General features: G+C 37.6%; 1 protein-coding gene and 1 pseudogene across 3 annotated transcripts; one reads left to right on the top strand and one right to left on the bottom strand.

Moving 5' to 3' along the window:
* The first annotated feature begins 1,204 nt into the window (after positions 1–1,204).
* Positions 1,205–4,946, top strand: LOC148879263 (F-box protein At1g55000-like; annotated as a pseudogene). The gene is made up of 2 exons (XR_016104160.1): positions 1,205–1,810; positions 4,354–4,946. The product of XR_016104160.1 is annotated as an F-box protein At1g55000-like (transcript).
* A 679-nt stretch (positions 4,947–5,625) lies between these two features.
* Positions 5,626–20,473, bottom strand: LOC148879262 (vacuole membrane protein KMS1-like). Of its 2 annotated transcripts, none has more exons than XM_088960748.1 (8): positions 19,413–20,473; positions 17,235–17,446; positions 16,477–16,555; positions 15,049–15,348; positions 14,586–14,743; positions 10,221–10,337; positions 9,702–9,881; positions 5,626–6,189 (listed from the first exon to the last, which is right to left on the bottom strand). In XM_088960748.1, exons 1-8 carry the CDS (start codon positions 19,489–19,491, stop codon positions 5,989–5,991), a joined length of 1,326 nt encoding a protein of 441 aa, XP_088816874.1. In that variant the 5' UTR covers positions 19,492–20,473; the 3' UTR covers positions 5,626–5,988. The 2 variants fall into 2 exon arrangements, with proteins under 2 accessions (XP_088816874.1, XP_088816875.1); XM_088960749.1 differs by having other exon boundaries at positions 16,477–16,546; positions 19,413–19,854.
* Positions 20,474–20,681: the final 208 nt, after the last annotated feature.

Genomic DNA, 20,681 nt, shown 5'->3' with positions numbered 1-20,681 from the left:
ATCAATGACTTTGTCATGTTAAGTCTGCATGGCAAATAAAAATGGGTCATCAAAATAAGTTTTAAATCGGTTTTTTTTCTGCAGGAGAAAATAAAATTGGGTTGTAGGACCAGGTAAAATTTAAAAGGGAGAAAATAAATTTTGCTTTCATTGGTTAACCTTTTTATTATAATTTGGTTGTAGGACAGATGTTGAAAATAATTTTTAATTTATTTTAGCAAAAAAATTACTGAGAACGCAGCATCTAACCGCACATCAGGAATTTTTATGTACTTTTGCTTCTCATGATATATCTACAATTTTTTGCTTAGGGCAAATTATTGATTCCTCAATCCTCACCTCCCAAAATTGTCACTATTTATAATATGACAGGTGGAAGAATATACTACAATACAATTTAAAGGTAGGTGGATGATAAAAAAGAATATACAACAATACAATTTAAAGGAAGGTGGATGAGAAAAAAGAATACACTACAATACAATTTAAAGGTAGGTGCAAGTATCGGGCGAATTGATACTGTTTATTGTTTTTTTTTTTTCTGAAAACGGTTCAGGGGGGCCGGTTTAGGACTCTTCCACCCCTTGAATCGGTCAGACCTCCGATACATCCATTGTAGGGGCGTATTAGAGGGGTTCTGAAATGACACGTGTCAATACTATATGCATCTAATATCTTTATTGAATTAACATCAGCGCCCCCACTGAGTGCATCCATCCCAGCCATGTATTGAAAACATCTCCCTATCATACATATACGGAGATATTCCTAATACACGTTCAAATAAAAACCGGATCTACTCCTCACAATTGATGTCTCACTGGCGCCTTACATGCACATCATATCAGCAAATATCTTCCGTACTTATTAATAAATATTCATGGAAAATGTTCCCAATAAACGGTGGATGTGCGTGTGAGGCGCCCATTTGTGAGAGATCCCGTCACGCTCAAATGTGTATCTAATCTCATTTTGCTGGGTGCCCCACGGGCGACATAACGAAGTCAACCTATTTCTATTTAGAATTTGGTATTATAAGTCGCTTTGATCTTCACGGGTTATATTCACCGTCAGATTGGTATCAGTCGGACGGCATCCCGATCAATGCAAGGTAGAGCATGGCCTTGTTTAGTTGATTCCAATCCGACATGACATTAGCACCAACTTCCTCATTTCGGGATTACTCCAAGTTTCAGCAGTTCAGCTCAGTTAAAAACTCACGGCGACGATCTCCTTCCTCTCTGCTCTCTGATCTCTCTCTCTCTCTAACACACACATACAGTCAGACTTCCGCAAACAGCCTCTCTCTCTCTCTCTCTCTCAAGTCAAATCGATTATGGGATGTTGTGGAGACGAAGAAGATGACATATTCAAGCAGCTCATCCCCAACAACCCAACCTCCTCCGCCGAAGCCTTGCCCCTACCCATGGGAGATCCCCAAACTTCCAACGGAACCCTGGGTACCTCCGGCGGTATCTCCCCAGCCTCCACCGACGATGTCGTCATCTCTCCTATGAACTCGAATTTCACCGCCCTCAGTTGCAGTGACAGTCTCCGTAGCATCTTTGTGCGCTTGCCGGTATCGGACCTCGCTCGAGCTGCCTGTGTTTGCCGCCTCTGAAACTCGGTTGCCTCTGACCGAGAGATTCAGACCAGAGCTTTCAAAACCCTATGGAAATTGAAGGACGTAATTGAGAATCCCAGTTCCGGGAGCTTCTGGCGTGATAGCAGCCTTGGTCGTTTTGCCATCTCTTACCGACTGGTCCGAGGAGATACCGTCGCTAGCCTCGCTGTCAAATATTCCGTTCAGGTTTACTCTTTTTCTTTCTTGTCATTTTGTTTTCCTGCTCTACAATTATTCTCATCGTTGGTTATTATGTAATAGCTTAACTTTTCTGTTATTACTTATTTATCCTTGGATTCTATTGAATTGGCTGACTCTCTGTTTCTGTGTCCAGATGGTATAAAAAAAATGAAGGGAATTTTATGCATTAGCTGCTTGTTGATTTTGTCCGGACTAAAAAGAAACATATTTTCCCGTGTGATTGGAAAACTCAACAGCTTCCATACACTCCTCTGGGATGCTTTTTGAACCAAAGGTGGAGAAGTCAAAAAACAATTATGAATTGGGGAGAGTAAATGGACGGTCTTGCTATATGGATTGGGAAATTTCTCTGGGGAGAGGTTGAGCAGTGGGGCATAAATTATTGAAGCCGCAATGGAAGACAACATATGGAAGTGGAAATCTTTTAGAGGGACCAGATTCTTCTTAGGAAATGATTGATATCTCGGGAGTTGCTGGGGAATGTCTAGAGAACAGTGCATGGGTAACAGTGGTTGGTATTGGAGACAAAGGTATATGGTTGACCTTACTGGTTCAGAATCAAGGTTTAGAGGTCCATTTATTAGTTGGGTTCTGTTCAGAGTGTTTAGGATATGGGAAGCATGTATGACAAAATGAGGTTGTGGTAAGAGTGTGCACATGTGTGCGTGTGTGTTTTAGAAGAATTGATTCCTTAAATGAATCGTATATTAGACTGTTTGGAATTTGTCTCTCTGGCTTTGTAGTTGGTTTTATTTATTTATTTATTTTTTTGATAAATTTTTGTAGTTGACAATCGTTACCTTAAAGTAGGCCTAGGACCTTAAGTGTATGAGAATCAAACGAAGGGAAGATATAATGAGTCTTTGAGAAACACCACAGATCCACAATGGTTTGTCTACCTGAAGGTATGTCATGGTTATAACCTTCTTCTTATTGCCATAACTTCACCTCTACATGGTGATGGGAGAAACAATATAATCATGTGTTACCAAGTCTCTGCTAAAGCAATCATTTCTACATACTCCATTCTTAGCTTTAGAATATGCTATTTCATTTACTGACCTTGGTGCCTAGATGGACAAATTGGAGGAATCTCCAAGCCGAATAGTTGACAATGTGGTTCCTCTATAACTACTGAACAATTGGGTTATTGAACTGCAGAATTATTGTATTGCTAAATTATTTGCGTTTAGGGGCCATTGATTGTGCAAAAATTAGATCTGGATCCAGCACCCTTTCCAAGACCCTGTATAATTGAGACCAACATTGGATAATGGCCCTTTTACCAAATTATTTGGGTTTGAATGTCAAAGAAGATTAGGCAGTATTTATGACCATCTTTTCTATTAATGTAACAATAATCAAGAATTTTAGGAGGATTTGATATAAACTCGTGAACAACTAGTGATGGCAATAGCATATGTGAATGAAGATCCTAAGAATTTGGCTCAATCTGGTAGAAGCGAAGTCACTGTGAAGTTTGTATATAGGAAAGAGATTGTATATAAGTACTGTAAGAGTTTTTACTTTTCATCTACCCCTTAGTGTGAAGGAAGATTGCTTCTTACAGGGGAAGGTAACAGCTTAGTTGATTCCTTAGCAAAACAAGGAGTGAATAGACATCTGCATTTGACGATTCATGTAGCCGGCCCCACATAGTTGGACAAGGTTTAGATGATGACGATTCATCTACAATATCCATTTTCCTAGATCTTCTTATGATGTACAGCCTACAGAGGTTGAGAACTTGGAGTGTCCCAACGTTTGTTCTGCACCTGCTATGGGAGTTTGAAATTGGGTACTACTAGAGATTTAGATTTGTCCTCTAATCTCTTTGTTAGGAAATATGTTTGCATTGGTTGAGGATACAATTGAGCAACAGCAGGATGAAATTCTTGGCACCCTGTCTGTATTTGTGTTATATTGAGGCCCTTGGAAGAATAAAGAGGCACTAGATTTTTTTACTGTAATTTCATTAATCTATTGACAATTGCAAAGTGACAGCACAGTTGCAAAAATGTGGAGAAGACTCTTTAAGCATGGAAAGAAATTCTTATAGCTTCAATGTCCATTAAGCTCAAATTTGATGTTAGTTACCTCAGCTGAGAATGTGAGGGAGTTGATTTAGTTTTTCTTTCAGTCTGACAGAGGTTCATGGTAGGATTTCTTGTTATCTGTCCTACAAAATTACATACGGTAATCATGATTGGAGGTATCCATTAACCCCCTTTCCTTTCCAGTCCATTAACCCCCTTTCCTTTCCAGAAAGGGTGGATTCAGTGGATGTAAAAAGAGTGTGGCATCTTCATATTAAATCAGATTAAATGGGCATCTCTTTAAGCATATTCTCCTCTGGTTTACCAAGTCTGACATTTAGTTCCCTTGTGCGGTTGTTTCTGTTACCATGTTCTCTGGAAATTGGCTTCACAGTTGTTAAAAGATTTGCTTCCCAACTTTAATTTTTTTTCCTTTCTAATTAAATGGACAATGAATACAATATCATGCTGGATAACTTTTTTTATCTGTAGGTCATGGACATTAAACGCTTGAACAATATGATGACTGACCATGGCATATATTCAAGGGAGAGGTTGTTGATCCCTATAAGTAAACCAGATTTTCTTGTAGATAGCATCTGCTACGTAGAGTTGGATACTTGCGCAAAAAGAGAAGTTGCTGTGTTGTATTTAGAAGGCCTTCCTGGTGGAAAGCTCACCCATCTATCAGATAGGTCAGCTACTGAGAGAGGGAAGAGGAGGGTAGTCGACTCATTGAGGAGAAGCATGCATGTTGATGATAGTACAGCTGAATATTACTTGTCTATTTCAAATGGTAATCCTCGGATTGCATTTTCAGAGTTTGCTGCAGATCTTAGGTGGGAGGAGCAGGCAAGATTTTCCTGAATAATCAATATGCAAAATGAAATGGTAAAATGCTGGGTCAAGTGAAGAATGCTGATTGGGATTTTTTGGTACTTGGCTTGCTTTTTATCCGAAGGAACATGTACATAAATAATGTCTCCCGAATTTGAAACTGTATAGCATTTGATGTTTATCATATTTCAGTGACCATCTACCAGGAACCAAGCAAAAGCAATACATAGTTTGCACCTTTTGTCTCAGCTACCTTAATGTTTTCCAGCTTCTTTCTTGAGGGGAAAAGTCATGGTTGGGCTTTATGCAAAACACAGGCTTGGGGAGTAGGGGCAATTGCCTAGTGTAGTGGTAAAATCTCAAGCTGATAAGCAAACAGGAGAACGCGATCTCAAATTTGAGAGCAGCCGGTGACTTTGTGCAAGAAATGCCAAAGGAGTTAAGGTGTGCATCCTGCGTACCCAGCGACTTTGGTGAAATCAGATTCATCGTGTAGAAACTGTCCCAAATGCGAACTGACATTTAAAACATTGTAATTTAGGTACGTGAGGCTTGAGGACGCATGCAAATTAGGCAAAGTATCATTTCCTCCGTTAGCGAGTGGATTGGCATCCTGAACCTGAAGTTACGAGGATGGGTCCGGTCCCATAATCCCATTAGTGGGATGATCAATCACTAGGCTCAGATGCAACTATTGGCTAAAAAGCCATTCCAAGCTGATGATAAAAATGCTTCATGCAGCATTCCACATTTCCATGAACAAAACAGACAATGCAAGGGCGATTGCAATCAACATAACAAAATAGGAGGGTCCTGGCTCCTGGGTCATCAAGGTAATCATCAGCAAGTGGGCTTACGCGAGCACGGAATTCTTAGGAAAAATCAATGAGTTGAGGGACCAAACTCTAACGACTAATGTAGCCTTACTAAATAGCTCAAAGTAGATAATTGATAAAGCAAATAATTGGTGTTGGCCGTTGGCGTGTTGCATGCATCATCATCGCCCGAGGAGTATAATACTCCTCCCAAGTTCCCAATTCCAACAGTACAAATTATGCTACCACACCACCTTCAACGTGCTGCTTCCCATATCACAAAATAAATTATCCCGTAACTCCTCCTTCCTATTTCCGCATATGTTTATTTTTTGTACATCTAACAGGGAACCTTTGATGCAGACTGAGTTAAAGCTTGGGGTGGCTTTAATGATGACAGATTTTAAATTTAACTGCCATCCACTACAATTGCTGGAAACAAAAACACCAATGGAACCAATGGGGTTTCATGAGCTCAATTTGATACTCGGCCACTCTCTCCATTTAAATGTCTTGATTTTGACAACTGGTCAGTTAATGCAGCCAATTCTTTTTCTTGCTGTTTCTTACAAAATTTCTGTGCCGTTGCTGTTACAATTTTGACAAAGAAGTTGAGAAGCATGAGCCACACTACAGTGTTCCAGATTGATGCAAATGACAGATTCCACTTCTTCACCTGACAAGTGACAGCAAACAAGAAAAGGGATTAAATGTCATTTATGTTTTGTTGAAGGAATTCATCAATTCCTTTCAGACACAGAAGATAACCTGATGAGTAACTGAAAATTTTTTTTAAATGATCGATGTACACTAACATAAAGATGTTTGCATAGCAACAATAACATTTAAAAGTAGAACCCATCATATAAACTGTACTAATAAAACAGGGAAAATTTGTCCCTCTTCCAACAAAGAAGCCAGAAAACTGACTCCATGAAGGTGTTGTGATCTAACGGTCAACAAACAAACAGAGTTTGTCTCTACAAAATAAATAAATAAATAACAAAACAAAACAAAGAGAGTTTGACTTGATTTTGGCAAATATTAACCAAGGAAAGACTAATTCAATTCCTGTCAGTCATCGTTGACAGGCCATAATATACAACATTTGGATGAATGCAGTTTACTGGGGTAAGGTTCTTTATTTCATTTTACCTATAATAGTTGTGTTGCTTATCTTTGGACCACCAATACACATTTAGGTGACTAGACATGCGCAAAAATAACAACTTAAAAGTATAATGTAATTCATTTGAAAAAGTACTCTTTATGGTAATCAAATATGAAAAATCAAGTAATTACAAAATGCCCATGTATACAAGAGGGGGCACAAGTAAAACTCTGAAAGTAGGGGTGATCATAGGCCGGCTAGGCTTTGGTTATATGACATTAAATAAAAATACTAAATATTTATAAAATTCATTTTATACTTTATATAATATAAAATACAATTCTATATAAATAAAATAGCACACACACAAGTATATACTAGAGGAGGCCTGTGAACAGGCTGGTGGTAAAAAGCCCATGTTCTATGGGGACATTCAGTTTCCTAATAAAAAGAAAACTGAATTGGTTGTGGGTGAGTTTAAACGGCCCCATGTTTGATTTTTTTTATCTTATAAAAGTTCAAAAAAACATAAACTTTTGAGGAGGTTGAGAAGCAGTGTTAGGAGGAGAGAAAATAAGCTGATGTGGACAACTGCATAAGTACATAGAATAGATTTTGGGCCCAGCCTAGACACAAAACCTAGGTCCAAACCCAGAAATTTCTGTGCATTGATGCAAATGATCATCCCATCTAAAAGTATGATATACTACAGATGTATAGGACCACTTTTTCCCTCTTTCTGGAGTTTCTTGGACACCTAGTGGCATTTTGACTAAGGTACAATCCTAACCTTAGGCATTTTTTCACACAAAGTGGCTGCATTCTCATGCATGCCAGCCCGAGATTTTACCATCAAACCAAGTAATGGCCTCTAAGAGATGAATTACTTTCTCTATCTCAAGGTCCAAAGCTGGCCTATTTTTCTGGTTGGATTTCCCTGATGGGCAAAGGAGTCTATCACATAAATTGATGGCCCATGGGTTCATGATGCCTTCTTCAGAAGCACTTCTCCTGAACTGCTCATTCAGGTTGGTCCTGATCAGCTAATGCTCTAGCTGATTTCCTTGCTAAAGGTTAGCTAGGTAGGCTCAAACGTTTTAAAGGCATACCTGGCTCATTTTTTGAGGTGCATCTCACCCCTACCTAGATGCACGTCTCCTGGCTTGTTATTATGTTTTGTTCAAGTATTCTCTGGTAACAAAACCAGGTTTTGTACTGATTTATGGTGGGGCAATCAGCTTTTGAAGGATTGTTTTAGTAGTCTATTATCCTTGGTTAACAATAAAGAGTTTGTTGTTTAGGAGTTTATTGAATATATATATATATATATATATATATATATATATATATATATGCTACTAGTAAAAGAGAATAGCCCCATTTTCTGGACTTTGCATTAGACATTTTTACCCCTTATCTAAGCAACATACAACGGGCATAAAAAAAGGCATATATGTCCTTCACTCTCACTCCAAAACCTGCCCACTTAAAACTGTTCAAAAACTGTCCATGAATTGTAAATAATTTTGTCTTGGAGATACTGTCACATGCAAATGCACGTACATGTTTACTAGTATATATCTGTGTGTGTGTGTGTGTGTATATATATATATATATATATATATATATATATATATTGATGAATAGAGCTTATTGAATATTTGAATGGTTTTCTTTTGGATGATTCTTGTAGTGACAAAAACGTTTGGTCCTCTTGCAATCAGGTCAGTTTTCTTGTGCTTCTTTCATGCCTTCTCATCCAATCCTAGATAGGTCAAGGCTGTATTGTAGTGAAAGTTAATACCTTGTGAACATCATAACAGAAAGGGGCCAAATTGGTGTCAATCTCCCCACATGTTCTCTACAGAGCAAGTGATAATCTACATTTCATGCACTGATCTCTTCTTCATTTGTGCATGACATTGGGGATTTTTTTCTTCTCATATTTGGGTGCAGGTGGAATCCCCCAACAGATTTGGGTAATCTCTTTTAGTCATATTCTTTCTCACCACCTAGGAAAAGGAGCAAAATCCTATAGAGATCCAGAAGGGCTACAGTACTTTGGACAGTCTGGGAAGAAAGAAATGCAAGAACTTTCAAAGACAAAAGTTAGACTAAGAAAACAGTAATTGAAACTATTATGGTGAGAGTGGCACATTGGAAAAATCACTCCATGTCTTTGACTGATACTCAACTAATTACATCATGAGATATTGGCAAGTAATCGCTGATACATCCTTGAATAGAGAACCAAGAAGATAATATGGCAACCACAAGAACCATTCTAGTAATAGTGATTTGTTGTATTTATGTTTTGCTGATTGCTTGGGAATTTCTAACCCCCCCCCCCACGGTCTGTGTATCACCTTCGTTTTTTCACCAAAAATAAAGTTCCTCTTGAAGGCACAATTTGGAGACTCTACAAGGGCAGAAATTTTAGCAGTCTTGCATGGTTTAAGACTGCCCAGATCACTCCAATAAAGATTTGGTGGTGAAAGGCAATTCTAAAATAGTGCAGGCTTGTTCAAAGATAACATGTTGGGAACCTAGGACTGTAAGTGCTTGCTAAGGGAAATAAAAAATTCAGCCAGAGAGTTGAATGCCACTTTTTCTTGGACCTACAGGGCTGCCAATAGCATGGCAGATGTTTTGGCAAGGCAACAGATAAATAGGGAGCACTCATATAGGGGTATGACTTATGAAGGAAATGCTTTGTAATAGCAAAAACCAGAGGGTGTGGAAGAAACTGAAAGTCTACAATAGGGGTGCCTGACACAATTTATTGTAATTATTTTTTTCAAATAATTAATAGAACTTTGATACTGTTGCTGATCAATTTTACTCCTAATTTGTATTGTAAGACTATGCAGTAAAATCTTTTACTTTTTTTTACTCTCTAAATAGAAAGAAATGGAAAAAATACAGAAAACCTCTAAAACAAAGAGAAATATCACTAATAAAAAAAAGAGAAATTACATCATTCTCTAACAGATGAATTGCAATACAATGCAGGTGATTTTCTTGTAACAGGGACTGAGATTGTATGCATATATCAGTACAAAATACATTGACAATACCTTGACAGTAGAGTGCACTGGAGGTGGGGGAGTTATGTACTTCTCTTTGACTGAATGCAGCTTAGCAACAATGCTGGGAAGGATAAATGAGAGACCAGGGACATGGCCAAGAACCCAAATCAACTCATTTTCTATCCATTCAAGAAGTTGATTATTGCAAACCGAGATGACAAAAACTGTCTGCAAGTTTGTCAGAGAGGGAAATCAGATTTTCACACTCGATCCAGATTCCCAAAACTAGTAACAGATCAAGAAATTTGATAGAAGAGCACTAGTATATATGAGGAAAATAAATATATATATGAGTATATATAGTTATTTCTTCAAACTTAGTTTTGGGTTAGAATCAAAAGAAATATAATCTTATTAACCAGAATAAAGCAAAGAGGAAGACCAAAGTCAGTACTTGAGTTACAGAAAATAGGAAAAACATGCTGACCAAAGCAAACAGAATAAAGGAAAAATGCTCTGGTCCACACTGCTTTCCAGGTCTGAAGAATGAATAAACAGTTAACAAACCTGTATGTGGGTCTTGATAATTGCCTTTCCAGTCAATGTTGCAAGAAAGAACTTCCAAAAGGGGATCCCAAATTGGCCACACATAATTCCAGCAAGGTCAAATAGTGGGTTTGGCACCTGAAAAATATATTTTCAGTTAAAACACTATCATGAAAATCAACACAATGTCCTAACATAATAGTGATTGCTTGAGACTGACAAAATAAAAAATATATATATAATATTGCAATATGGCTTTATTAGCATTTGTGTAAACAAATTAAAGGGCTTGGTTTTGACCAGTGTACCAAGATGGTATACCAGATAGCACAGACTTGCATCTATAAATAGATTTTATATGCCACAGCTGTATAAGATTTTATTCAATGGAATTGGAAATACAAGATCCAACATTCTTCTTTCTTTCTATTTAGATAAACTAGAGATTTATTTTATTTAGTCCAACTCCCAAGACACGTTCAGTTTCATCAGATGATCCTCAACTACAGAATCAAATATCTTCTGACAAACATATTTGCGCCTGCTCCATAATTTGCAGATCACTCAAAAAATTTGAAATGTCTGATGCCACCTTAATGGAGACCAAGATAATCTAATACCCACACCTAAATGCCAAAAGATATCAGTAAATCTTCCAGTGTCTATATCCCTGCAGTTGATACCAGCAACATTGTCCTTTCTAGGTTATCTTGGAGATCAAATTTTTTTTTGGAAAAAGGTAAAGTACTTTATTCATCATATTGAAGAGGGATACAACAAGACCCAGACCACTAGATCTGCCTGGGCACAATACACATTACAAGCTGTTCCAAGACTTAAAACAAAACAACAGGGGTACATTCTGATTTTTAAATTCCTCATTCACAGACACCCAGGAGCATAGCTTCCCCACAGCTCTCTGCAAGATTTCATCTGGGCTTTTAAATTTACCACAGAAGATTCTGCTATTCCTTTCAGTCCAAATGGACCAAAACACAGCTGCTGAGATGGAACTCCAAACAATATTTCCTTTCTTGCTGAGGCCCTCATCTCTCCAACACATCAGCAGCTCCTTCACAGATTTTGGCATGGTCCAGCTAATCTCCAAAACCTTAAGAAAATGCCCCCAGATCACAGACGAAACCGGACGGTGGATGCACAAGTGCTCTGTAGTTTCTGCACTCTTTCCACACAAACCACAAGAGAGATCCAGGATCTGAATACCTCATTTCTCCACATTAGTCTTGGTCAGACATTTATCAAGGGCCATAGTCCAGACCAGAAAATTGATCTTTGAGGGACTAGTTGGATTCCAAACCTGTCTAACAGGGAAATTCTCATGACCTGAACCACACAGCTTCAGAAATAGGGATTTGACTGAAAAACTACCATCTGCATTCCACTTCCAAACCCATTCATCCTCTGAATTCGAATCAATCATCTGATTTTGGAGCAGCCCCAACAATTCCCCATACTCTTCCACCTCCCAGTCAAACAAATTTCTCCTACAAAGAGGAGTCCAAATGAAAGAATCACCAGAAATGCTAAAATTTTCAGCAACAAAAGAATCTTGATTCACAGAAATTTGGAAATTTTCGGGAAAAACATCAGCCAGTGGACCCACTAAACACCAGGGGTCGTTCCAAAATTTGATTCTATCCCCCTTACCGACTTTAAATCTGATCCCACCCAGGAAGAGAGGAGTGTTCTTCAAGATACCTGCCCAGAGGAATCTTCCCCCATTGAGATTAGGCTCCTTAGATCTCCAATCACCCTATTCCACACCATACTTAGCCACAATAAGATTTCTCAACCATGCATTCCTCTCAGAAGCAAATCTCCATAACCATTTGCTAAGAAGGGCAGAATTAAACTTCTTTAGCTTTCGTATTCCTAACCCACCAGCATTCTTAGGGAGACATACTTGATCCCACTTTACAATGTGAATCTTCTTCTCATCCTCCCAACCCCTCCACAAGAAATTCCTTTGAAGTTGCTCCAGTCTATTTGCAATTTTGTTTGGGATGGGGAAAAGGGAGAGGAAATATGTAGATAGGTTGGAGTCGGAGAGAGTACTCTTAATCAAAGTAACCCTACCCCCAAATGAAAGGTATTTTACCTTCCACAAGGCTAGTTTCTTCTCCAATCTCTCAATAATTGAGCACCAAATTGAAGAAGAAGAAAATTTAGCCCCGAGAGGCAGTCCTAAATATTTTACCGGGAGGGAGTCAATTTGACAAGCCATCACCTTTGCACATTCTTCTAAATTTGAAACATGGCCCACTAGGGTGATCTAGCTTTTATTCAGATTAATTTTAAGACCAGACACCACTTCAAACCAACTCAAAATCCCAAACACTGATTCCAATTGAGTCACAGAGGCATCAACAAAACATAGGGTATTATCTGCAAATTGCAGAATATTTACCTTTTCCTTTCCAGGGGAGATTGCAAACCCATTCCATAAACCAAAATCTGCCGCCTTTTTACTAAAAGGTGTGAGAATTTCCATTACACAGATGAACAGAAAAGGGGACAAAGGATCTCCCTACCTCAAACCCCTAGAGCTACCAAAGAAACCCGTAGATTGACCATTAATTAGGATTTAGAATTTTGGTGTCTTAATGCAAACTCTGATCCAATTTCTCCATTGCTGTCCAAAGTTCATTCTGTCCAACACACGATCCAGACAATTCCAGTTGATGAAATCACATGCTTTCTCAATATCAAGTTTACAAATCACACCCAGAGTTCCCTCTCTTCTTCTTGAGTCAATTAGCTTAGCTCATTAGCAATCAGAATTGAGTCTACCATCTGCCTCCCTGGAACAAATGCACTTTGGTTCTTGGAGATTACACTTCCTAAAACACCTTTCATTCTTTCTGCCAAGACTTTAGCCAAGATTTTGTAAAAACTGTGCAAAAGGCTGATTGGCCTAAAATCCTTAATATTAGCAGCCCCCTCAATTTTTGGAATGAGAGTAATAAATGTGGCATTCAAGCTTCTTTGCAACAAGGCATTTGAATGAAACGCCTGGAACACTTTCATCAAGTCATCTTTCAAAAATTCCAGCATTTCATGTAGAAAAGGTTTGTGAGGCCATCTGGCCCCAGTGATTTATCTCCTTCTAACTTCTCAATTGCTGAACAAACTTCCTCTTCGGAAAATCTCTCAAGCCAAACTTTCTGAACTTCATCCAGCTGCCTAAATGGGAGGTAAGTAAGAAAGGGTCTAAACCTCCAACTCTCCTTATAGAGCTTCTTATAAAAAGAAGTTGCAACTGATTTAATCTCTGCCAACAAGTCCCCGCTCTTATCTTCCCACACCAGCTTGCTAATAGAAGAAACTCTAGCACGGGCATTTGCCATTTTGTGAAAGAAGTGTGTGTTTTTGTCACCCTCCTTTATTTTAAAATTATAGTTTATATTTTTAATTAATATTATGTTTCATATTTGGCATTTTTTGCATTTCAATCATTTATTTTTTTGCATTTGTGTGCCTTGTTTTGAAAAAGTGCATGCTTCGCCTTGCGCCTCTTGTGCTTTTTTTTGTGCCTTGCACTTTTAAAAATCTACAAAACATCTAAAAACACCCCTGAGTTTGAGAGACATTTTATCATTGGCTTTAGAAAATAGTGCCATCTGCAAACTGAATATGATACTTCAAGACAATTTTATTGATAAGCAAAAGTAATATGTGATTTTATTAATAAAATAAGACAATTCCCTACTTTTCAAGAATATGGGAAGCAGGGTGCATAGTTACAGCGTTTTGCTGAACCCACCTATCCCCCCAACTATATGTTCATTTACATAATATGGTCTCCCTAGCTCTTCTAGCCCCTTCAACTTGCACCTATCACATAGTACCCACGATTTGTCTTGTAGAATTTAGCCAACTTAACTTAGTAAGTCTAGACTCTAGAGCATCTTCATTTTCATTGGACCTTTCTTTGTGGCCTCACCCGCAAATCTTACCAAATATGCTGGCATGAAGTGTGGACAAGTACATCTACATGTGCTGTCATATAGATTGGAAGAAGGCCCTAAAAGACCAAGATGAGAACACAGCTCATATCCAAACCCGAATAGATGAAATTAATTTTCAGAATGGACTTGACGGTGTTTCACAAAAAAAACTGCTCATCTCAGACATACAGCAGTTATTTATAGAAGACGGTACTCTTCCAAAAGCTGAACAACAAAAAGCCCAACAGAAGAATTGATGGGCAGTCCATCTAATTAAACAAAAGGCTACTAATTATGGAGATGTAATATTAAATAGTCCACAGACAAATACTATTTTCCTCTTGCCAGAAATGATGGTCAATTTTTCTACTGGAGAAAAAGCAACTAAATAATAGGAGGAAAAGGAAGCTAAGCTAACCGAAGCAAGTACTAAAATCGTAAGGAAGTTCAGATGCTGGGAGTGTGAAAGGAGCCAGCGTTTGATTTGCTTCAGGTGACTAGATATGATGCTGTCGTCCTCACTTGGCAAGGTCTCAAGTTCTTCCACGGCATCCAATTTGCTTCCTGACATACTTGCTGGATAGAGAAATAAGTCAATATGCTATACAATCTTTATTTTCAAAGTTAGTTAAAATTTGAGTAAAACCATGTATTGGGAAGCCATTCATGTCAAATGATCTGTGCTACTACCAAAATAAAAAACATCATGCATTTATTAGAGAAAATGTCATGAATTTTTTACTCCTCATCATGCTCATACCTGCATATGAAAACATGCATGTACATATGTAAAATATATGTGTATGCATCTCTACAGTATGAAGACATGATGATGTTAAAGATCTTACTTAACACGTAAATCAACTTCTAATTGAATGTACCTGCCCTTGAGATAAAATAAGGAGGAAGTTCTCCAAGTGCAGTTCCAATGCCCCACAAAATAGCCTCCAACTGAACTTGTGGTAGTATGCTGCCCAGTGGAACCCTTGTACCATGTGAAGATGTAAAGACTGGAGGCCCATATTCTGAGCAATCCTTCTCAAGCCATGAAGGTTCCCTGTTCAATTGAATTGTATCATAGGGAGCATATTTCAAATCAACTCGGCCACAGCGCATGGCTTTTATCGTAAATAGTGCAATATGTGGGCCCAGATACAGCACAAATGTGTGCAAACCAGATCCTGGAGAGAGAGAGAGAGAGAGAGAGGAAGGCAAAGAAGATTATGATTATGATGATGATGTTAAAGAAGAAGAAGAAAAAGAAGAAGAAGGGAAAAGAAGGAAAAAAAAAAGAAACAACCAATCAAGTTAGAGTTAAAATATTTGAAGCATTTACTTCTATCGGGATTAGACCTATCAGCAAGATGATATAAGAAACAAAGAAATAGCCAGGTTGGATATCCACTGACACCTTAGAAATGAAATGAAAGAAATTACACCTCTTTTAGAACAACATGAATTTATTTTTTCCCCACATTCAGACCTATCAAGAATAGTTTAAAGCAGACTGACGAACAAGAGAACTAGACACATTCTGTCTGGCTGTTGGATAGAAAGTAAAGATAAGCCCCTCAAACCCCAAGAGTAAGACAAGTAAAAGGTTTGGCAACCTTAGAAAAAGATCTCAGAATAATACATTGTGTTATCATGTTTGACAGGTGACACCATTTTTCAAAAATGAAATTAGAGCAGGCCATACAAGTTGGTACATGAAACTGAATACATATGAACAAGCACGTAGGTATCTGAAGAGAGGTGGATTGAAGGGAAAAATTTTGCAAACAATGCAGATAATAAGAAATACAAAAACCTAAAATTACTTTGAAGGCAAAAGGAAGAGCTTTTGTCAAACCTAAACCCCAATTTTGTTTTTATCAGTTGATCTCAGTTCATAATTTCCATGAAAGCAATAACTACCACCCTCTCACGGTCTGACCCCCTTGCAAATCAGCTATAACCATTTTTTGATAGTAATGATAAATGGAACTCAGTTAGGCTAAACTACTTCAGTTCTGACCAAAGTTAAAAACCATGCTGCTTACAGAAATGATCAATAGAATTCAGAATTGGAGTTAGCATAAAAACAACAAATATAATAATCTACATAAATGTTTATATGACTTTGACAAAGAACGAAATTAATTTAATTGTTTAGCAGCCGTTCTAGAGGTAAATTTTTTATGTCTAAGATGCAAATAGCTACAATATCCACTAAACCCCAGCAACAAAAAATCATTCACCAATAATACTTTATGTATAGATGCAATGATAGGACTCTTCTAGTAGCTGTTAAATATAATTTTACTTACCTAAACCAATTGATGATGCCACACCAAGGGCTACCCACCACAAACCAAATTGGAAGTAATGAAGAAATTCCTGAACATGCTAGACACATATGAAATGTTAGTTATGTTAATCAGACTTATTCCAGAAAAATAATTGAGAATTAACAGGTTTAAGGAAAAAACACTGGTAAAAACATGACATGGTGTTTGGCATGGCTGTGTTTTTTGTTATTGCTGATTCGCCACAATCAACAATCCAATGCCCCAGGTTTTTATGCTTTTATCTAGTAGAAAACTGTTTGGGAGAGGCAATGCTGATGTGACATTTAAAGAATTCTTCTTTTGTTATTAAAACATTGTGCTCCAATTAGGATGTAACAACTCAAAAAGTTTCCTGGTACCTTACTTTCAACATGCCACATCAGAGGTGTTGTTGCAACCCCCCCCCCCAACAAAAACACTCCGTCATAAAAGTAACAGTTTATGATGAAAAGCTGAAATGGCAAGTTAAGAAAAACACACAACAGCTAAAAATGCAGCTATGCCAAACACCCTCAAAATCAGCTCCACTACAACAAACTATGTTGTATGACAACATTAGCCACCATATAGTTTGCAAAAAATAAAAAATAAAGAAAATGAATGGTGAAATGAACAACTCAACAAAGCCACAAAGCATTTTTTTGTTGCGCAAAGATAACATTCGAATGATGTTTTATAACCTAGTACTAGCACATAGCATATTGAAAATGGCAGAAAGATGGGGCATAACAAAATACCTTATCATGAGGACCATCAAAGGTAATAAGAAGAAATCCAGTAGCCACTACCAAAGAGCCCAAAAGAAAAGGACAACCACCTCTTGTCAGAATATATAATATTGGCTTCTTAAGATATTGAACAGTAGCCAATACAAAAAGCTTAGAAGTCTTGAATGGTTGGGTAGTTAAGGTCAAATTTTCTAGTTCCACCTGATGCCTCTCCCGAAGTTCTGTAAAAATAAGCAAATATCAACAATTGAATTATTTAGAGAAAAGTTCTTGAATTTCCAGATTATTACAGACAAACAAAAAATTCTTGAAGTTCCAGTTTTGCTCAGCATGATAATTTGTTTTCTTTCATAGCATATCTCTGCCCCACCCTTCTTTTTCTAATGGTAAGAAAATGCATGATGTATACCATGTTTGGAGCTGTATTAATAGATAATTGCAGAAAAAGAACCAGAATATCTATACAAGAAGCAATCAAGATACTGCAACCGGTGTTTTAAAAGCGCAAGTCGCAAGATGAGGTGTGTGCCTTTTTGAAGCAAGACACAAAAGTACAAAAAAATAAAAAATAAAAACAGAAAAATTCAAAAAAAATAAAAAAATATTAAACATAATATTAATAAGAAATATAAACTTAAATTTTAAATTTAATGGTTTAAAAAACCTATTATCTAAAATTAAAATACATAAACTTAACATGTAAAGCATATTCAAATGAAAATTAAAAAATAAAATCAAACATATAAAACATTTCCAAGCATGTAAAGCCCACAATCTCTTTTTTTCCTCAATTGCAATACTTCAAGTAGCTAATGTGATGTAAAACATAATTCTATGAGTTACCTTGTGCCACGCGCCTCGAGGCAAGTCCAAACAAGTCCATTTTAGGGGCTTAAATTCTTAATTCTCACACAAAAAATAATGATTTTATAATTTCAATTGCCTTTTAAGAAGATATTTTAATAAGATGAATGAATGAATAACTTTGGCAAATAGAGCCTTGGCCCAGTCGCCAGGTTCAAAAAAAGCAAAAAAAAAAAAAAAAGAAACGTACAATTTTCAAAAGACGCAAGCCTGGGCCAAGGTGCAAGGCGCATCAAGCGTACGCCTAGGCACACCAGGTGTGCACCTTTTGAAAGTGATGCGCCTAGGACCTGGGCAAGGTGCCTACCCTAAAATGTGCCTCACCTGTGCGCCTAGGGTGTGCCTTTAATATCACTGACTGCAACAGATTAAATAGGAACGGAAAACAAAAATAACTCTAATAAACAACTAGCCTTTTACCATTGCTGATGCTGACATCACAAGTAGTGCTCTTCCTGTGGAAACAACATAACATTCATAAGAGTGTCATTTCTCTTTCCTTCTTTCTCCCTTTTACTATTGATAGCGTAAAATATGGTGCTCTGCCCATGGAAACAATGTAACATTCTTAAGCATGGAATGATGGAATTACTCTTTCTTCCCTCTTTTTTGTCCTTTTTCCTGAAGAGAGAGAGAAAGAAAGAAATAAAGAAAAGGAGATCCTTTCCAAAATGACACATTTTATCTCCAATTCAGCAATTACGCTTTTTCCAATCCACGTGCAAAGACTGAAACTCTCACCACAATAAATATGTCTGGCAGTATTAATTAATATGCCAAGTGTTCTAATCCTGAAACTCTACCCAAACCTTTGCATCATTTCAGATTATACTGGCACTCCGCAATACACCTTCCAATAAATTCCAACGTCACAAGACTCCCAAATGATGCCAGCATTCATCCGAGGTGAGTATCCATACATTACTAATCCGATCGGCTGAAAGCTTTCCAATTGTCAACCATATATTTATAAATTTTAATGCAACGATAGATTACGCTCTCTCTCCCTCTCACACACACACAGACCCACACACACATCTAAGAGCTTCAGTGCTTGGACTAATGCACTGGGAAGGCTGTAATTTTCAGCATCTAGTGCATCCTATATTTCGTCAGCTAAACCCGCTCGGTCCATCCTAAAGAAGACGGAAAATTATATATTTATAATGGAGAAGCCAGAAGTAATTCTCCTAAGTTCAAAAGAATATTTACGGTTTCAACTTATGGCAAACGAATTCCACATGAACATCGTCATTGTGGCACTAGTAAAAATAACGATAACTGAAGCGACGAAGCAAATAAAAAAGAAATTGCGAAACTCACTTGAGATGGTAATATCAGCAATATCTGCAGAGAGAGCGGAAGAGGACGAAGGGGACACGGCAGGCATTCCGGACCCCATTTCCGATCACATGCTATAACGAATTCAAAACCCTATAAAATGCTTCATATGTATACCGAACAAAACAGAGACCGCCTCGAAAATCGCAAACGGGACCCTCAAAAACAGAGATCCGGATCGATCGATTGGCTGAAGGCAAATCCAAAAAGTTGAAAAGGGGGAAGAAAGAAAGTAGAAGAAAACAAATATATCGGATCCTTGAATGGTTGAGGAATGGAATTGCAGATCTAGCAGGAGGAGGCAAGAGAAGAAACGGAGGGGGAAGAGATGGTTCCCGTGACGATCAAGGATCAACGCAACGCAGAGCTTTTAGCCTTTGTAGTAGTGGCCTTTTACTACCGTTCCGAGCGTGCAGCCAGGCCCAGTGCGACAAGAGGGGCCCATCAACGTTATTTATAGTTTTGGAATGAACCATGTTATCTTATACAAATAAATAATAAATAATAAACAATAATAATAATTGTAGGGTACGGCCGAACCGCCGAAGGTGATAAAACCACGTAATTGTCTACAACTTTAGGGGCAATTTTGGCAATAAAAAAGGTTATATCAGTAGATTCCTTTCATCAAAGCATCATGAAGGAATCAAATTCTGTTTTTGATAAATGTACGATGCCGAAAGGTATGATACCAACCGATCGGTTACCATTTCTCGGTATCATATTCGAGCCAATTTTTTTTTATTTATTTTTAGGTCCAGAATCTAGAGAGTGTAGTAGAAGCAGGAAGAAGAAACAGGGCAGGGCCAGCCGGCCAGGCCAGGCCAGAGGTATCTGGTTTCAGTCTGTGTGTCAGCTGAGGACTAAGCACACCCGGGCAGGGCACGGACAGAAGAAATGAATGGGGTACGAACAAAGGGAAAATGAGGTGGGATTAGGGTACGAAAATGAATGGGGTACGAAAATGGGGATGTAGAAATTTTCATCCCTGGGGACTGGGCAGAGACGGGAGAGCACTCTTCGCCCCGGGAACCCCGATCCCTGTCCCTTGAAATCTCCACTAATATATATATGATTATATATATTTATATGTTATATATATATATATATATATATACATTAATATTTTAAAAAATATGATTAAATATATTTAAATATTTTTTAATAAGATAAAAAATTTTAATTATTTTATTTTTATTTTTAAAATAAAATAAAAAATAAAAACAAAATAATTAACATTATAAGAAATAA

Source organism: Nelumbo lutea, chromosome 1 (genome assembly GCF_056320005.1).
Source record: "Nelumbo lutea isolate HS-2025 chromosome 1, American lotus-T2T, whole genome shotgun sequence".
Classification (NCBI taxonomy): domain Eukaryota; kingdom Viridiplantae; phylum Streptophyta; class Magnoliopsida; order Proteales; family Nelumbonaceae; genus Nelumbo; species Nelumbo lutea.
The sequence above is the reverse complement of the archived record's forward strand: the minus strand, read 5'-3'. Positions and strand labels throughout refer to the sequence as shown.

Bases quoted from the DNA above. Each gene is read 5' to 3' on its own strand.
- LOC148879262 (XM_088960748.1), bottom strand. From the start codon at position 19,491: ATGGGGTCCGGAATGCCTGCCGTGTCCCCTTCGTCCTCTTCCGCTCTC. The intron at 16,556-17,234 runs GTATTTTGTTAT...ATATGTGTCTAG, and splicing joins TTGATGGTCCTCATGATAAG to CATGTTCAGGAATTTCTTCA. The intron at 10,338-14,585 runs GTTAGCTTAGCT...TATATTTTTCAG, and splicing joins CGATTTTAGTACTTGCTTCG to GTGCCAAACCCACTATTTGA.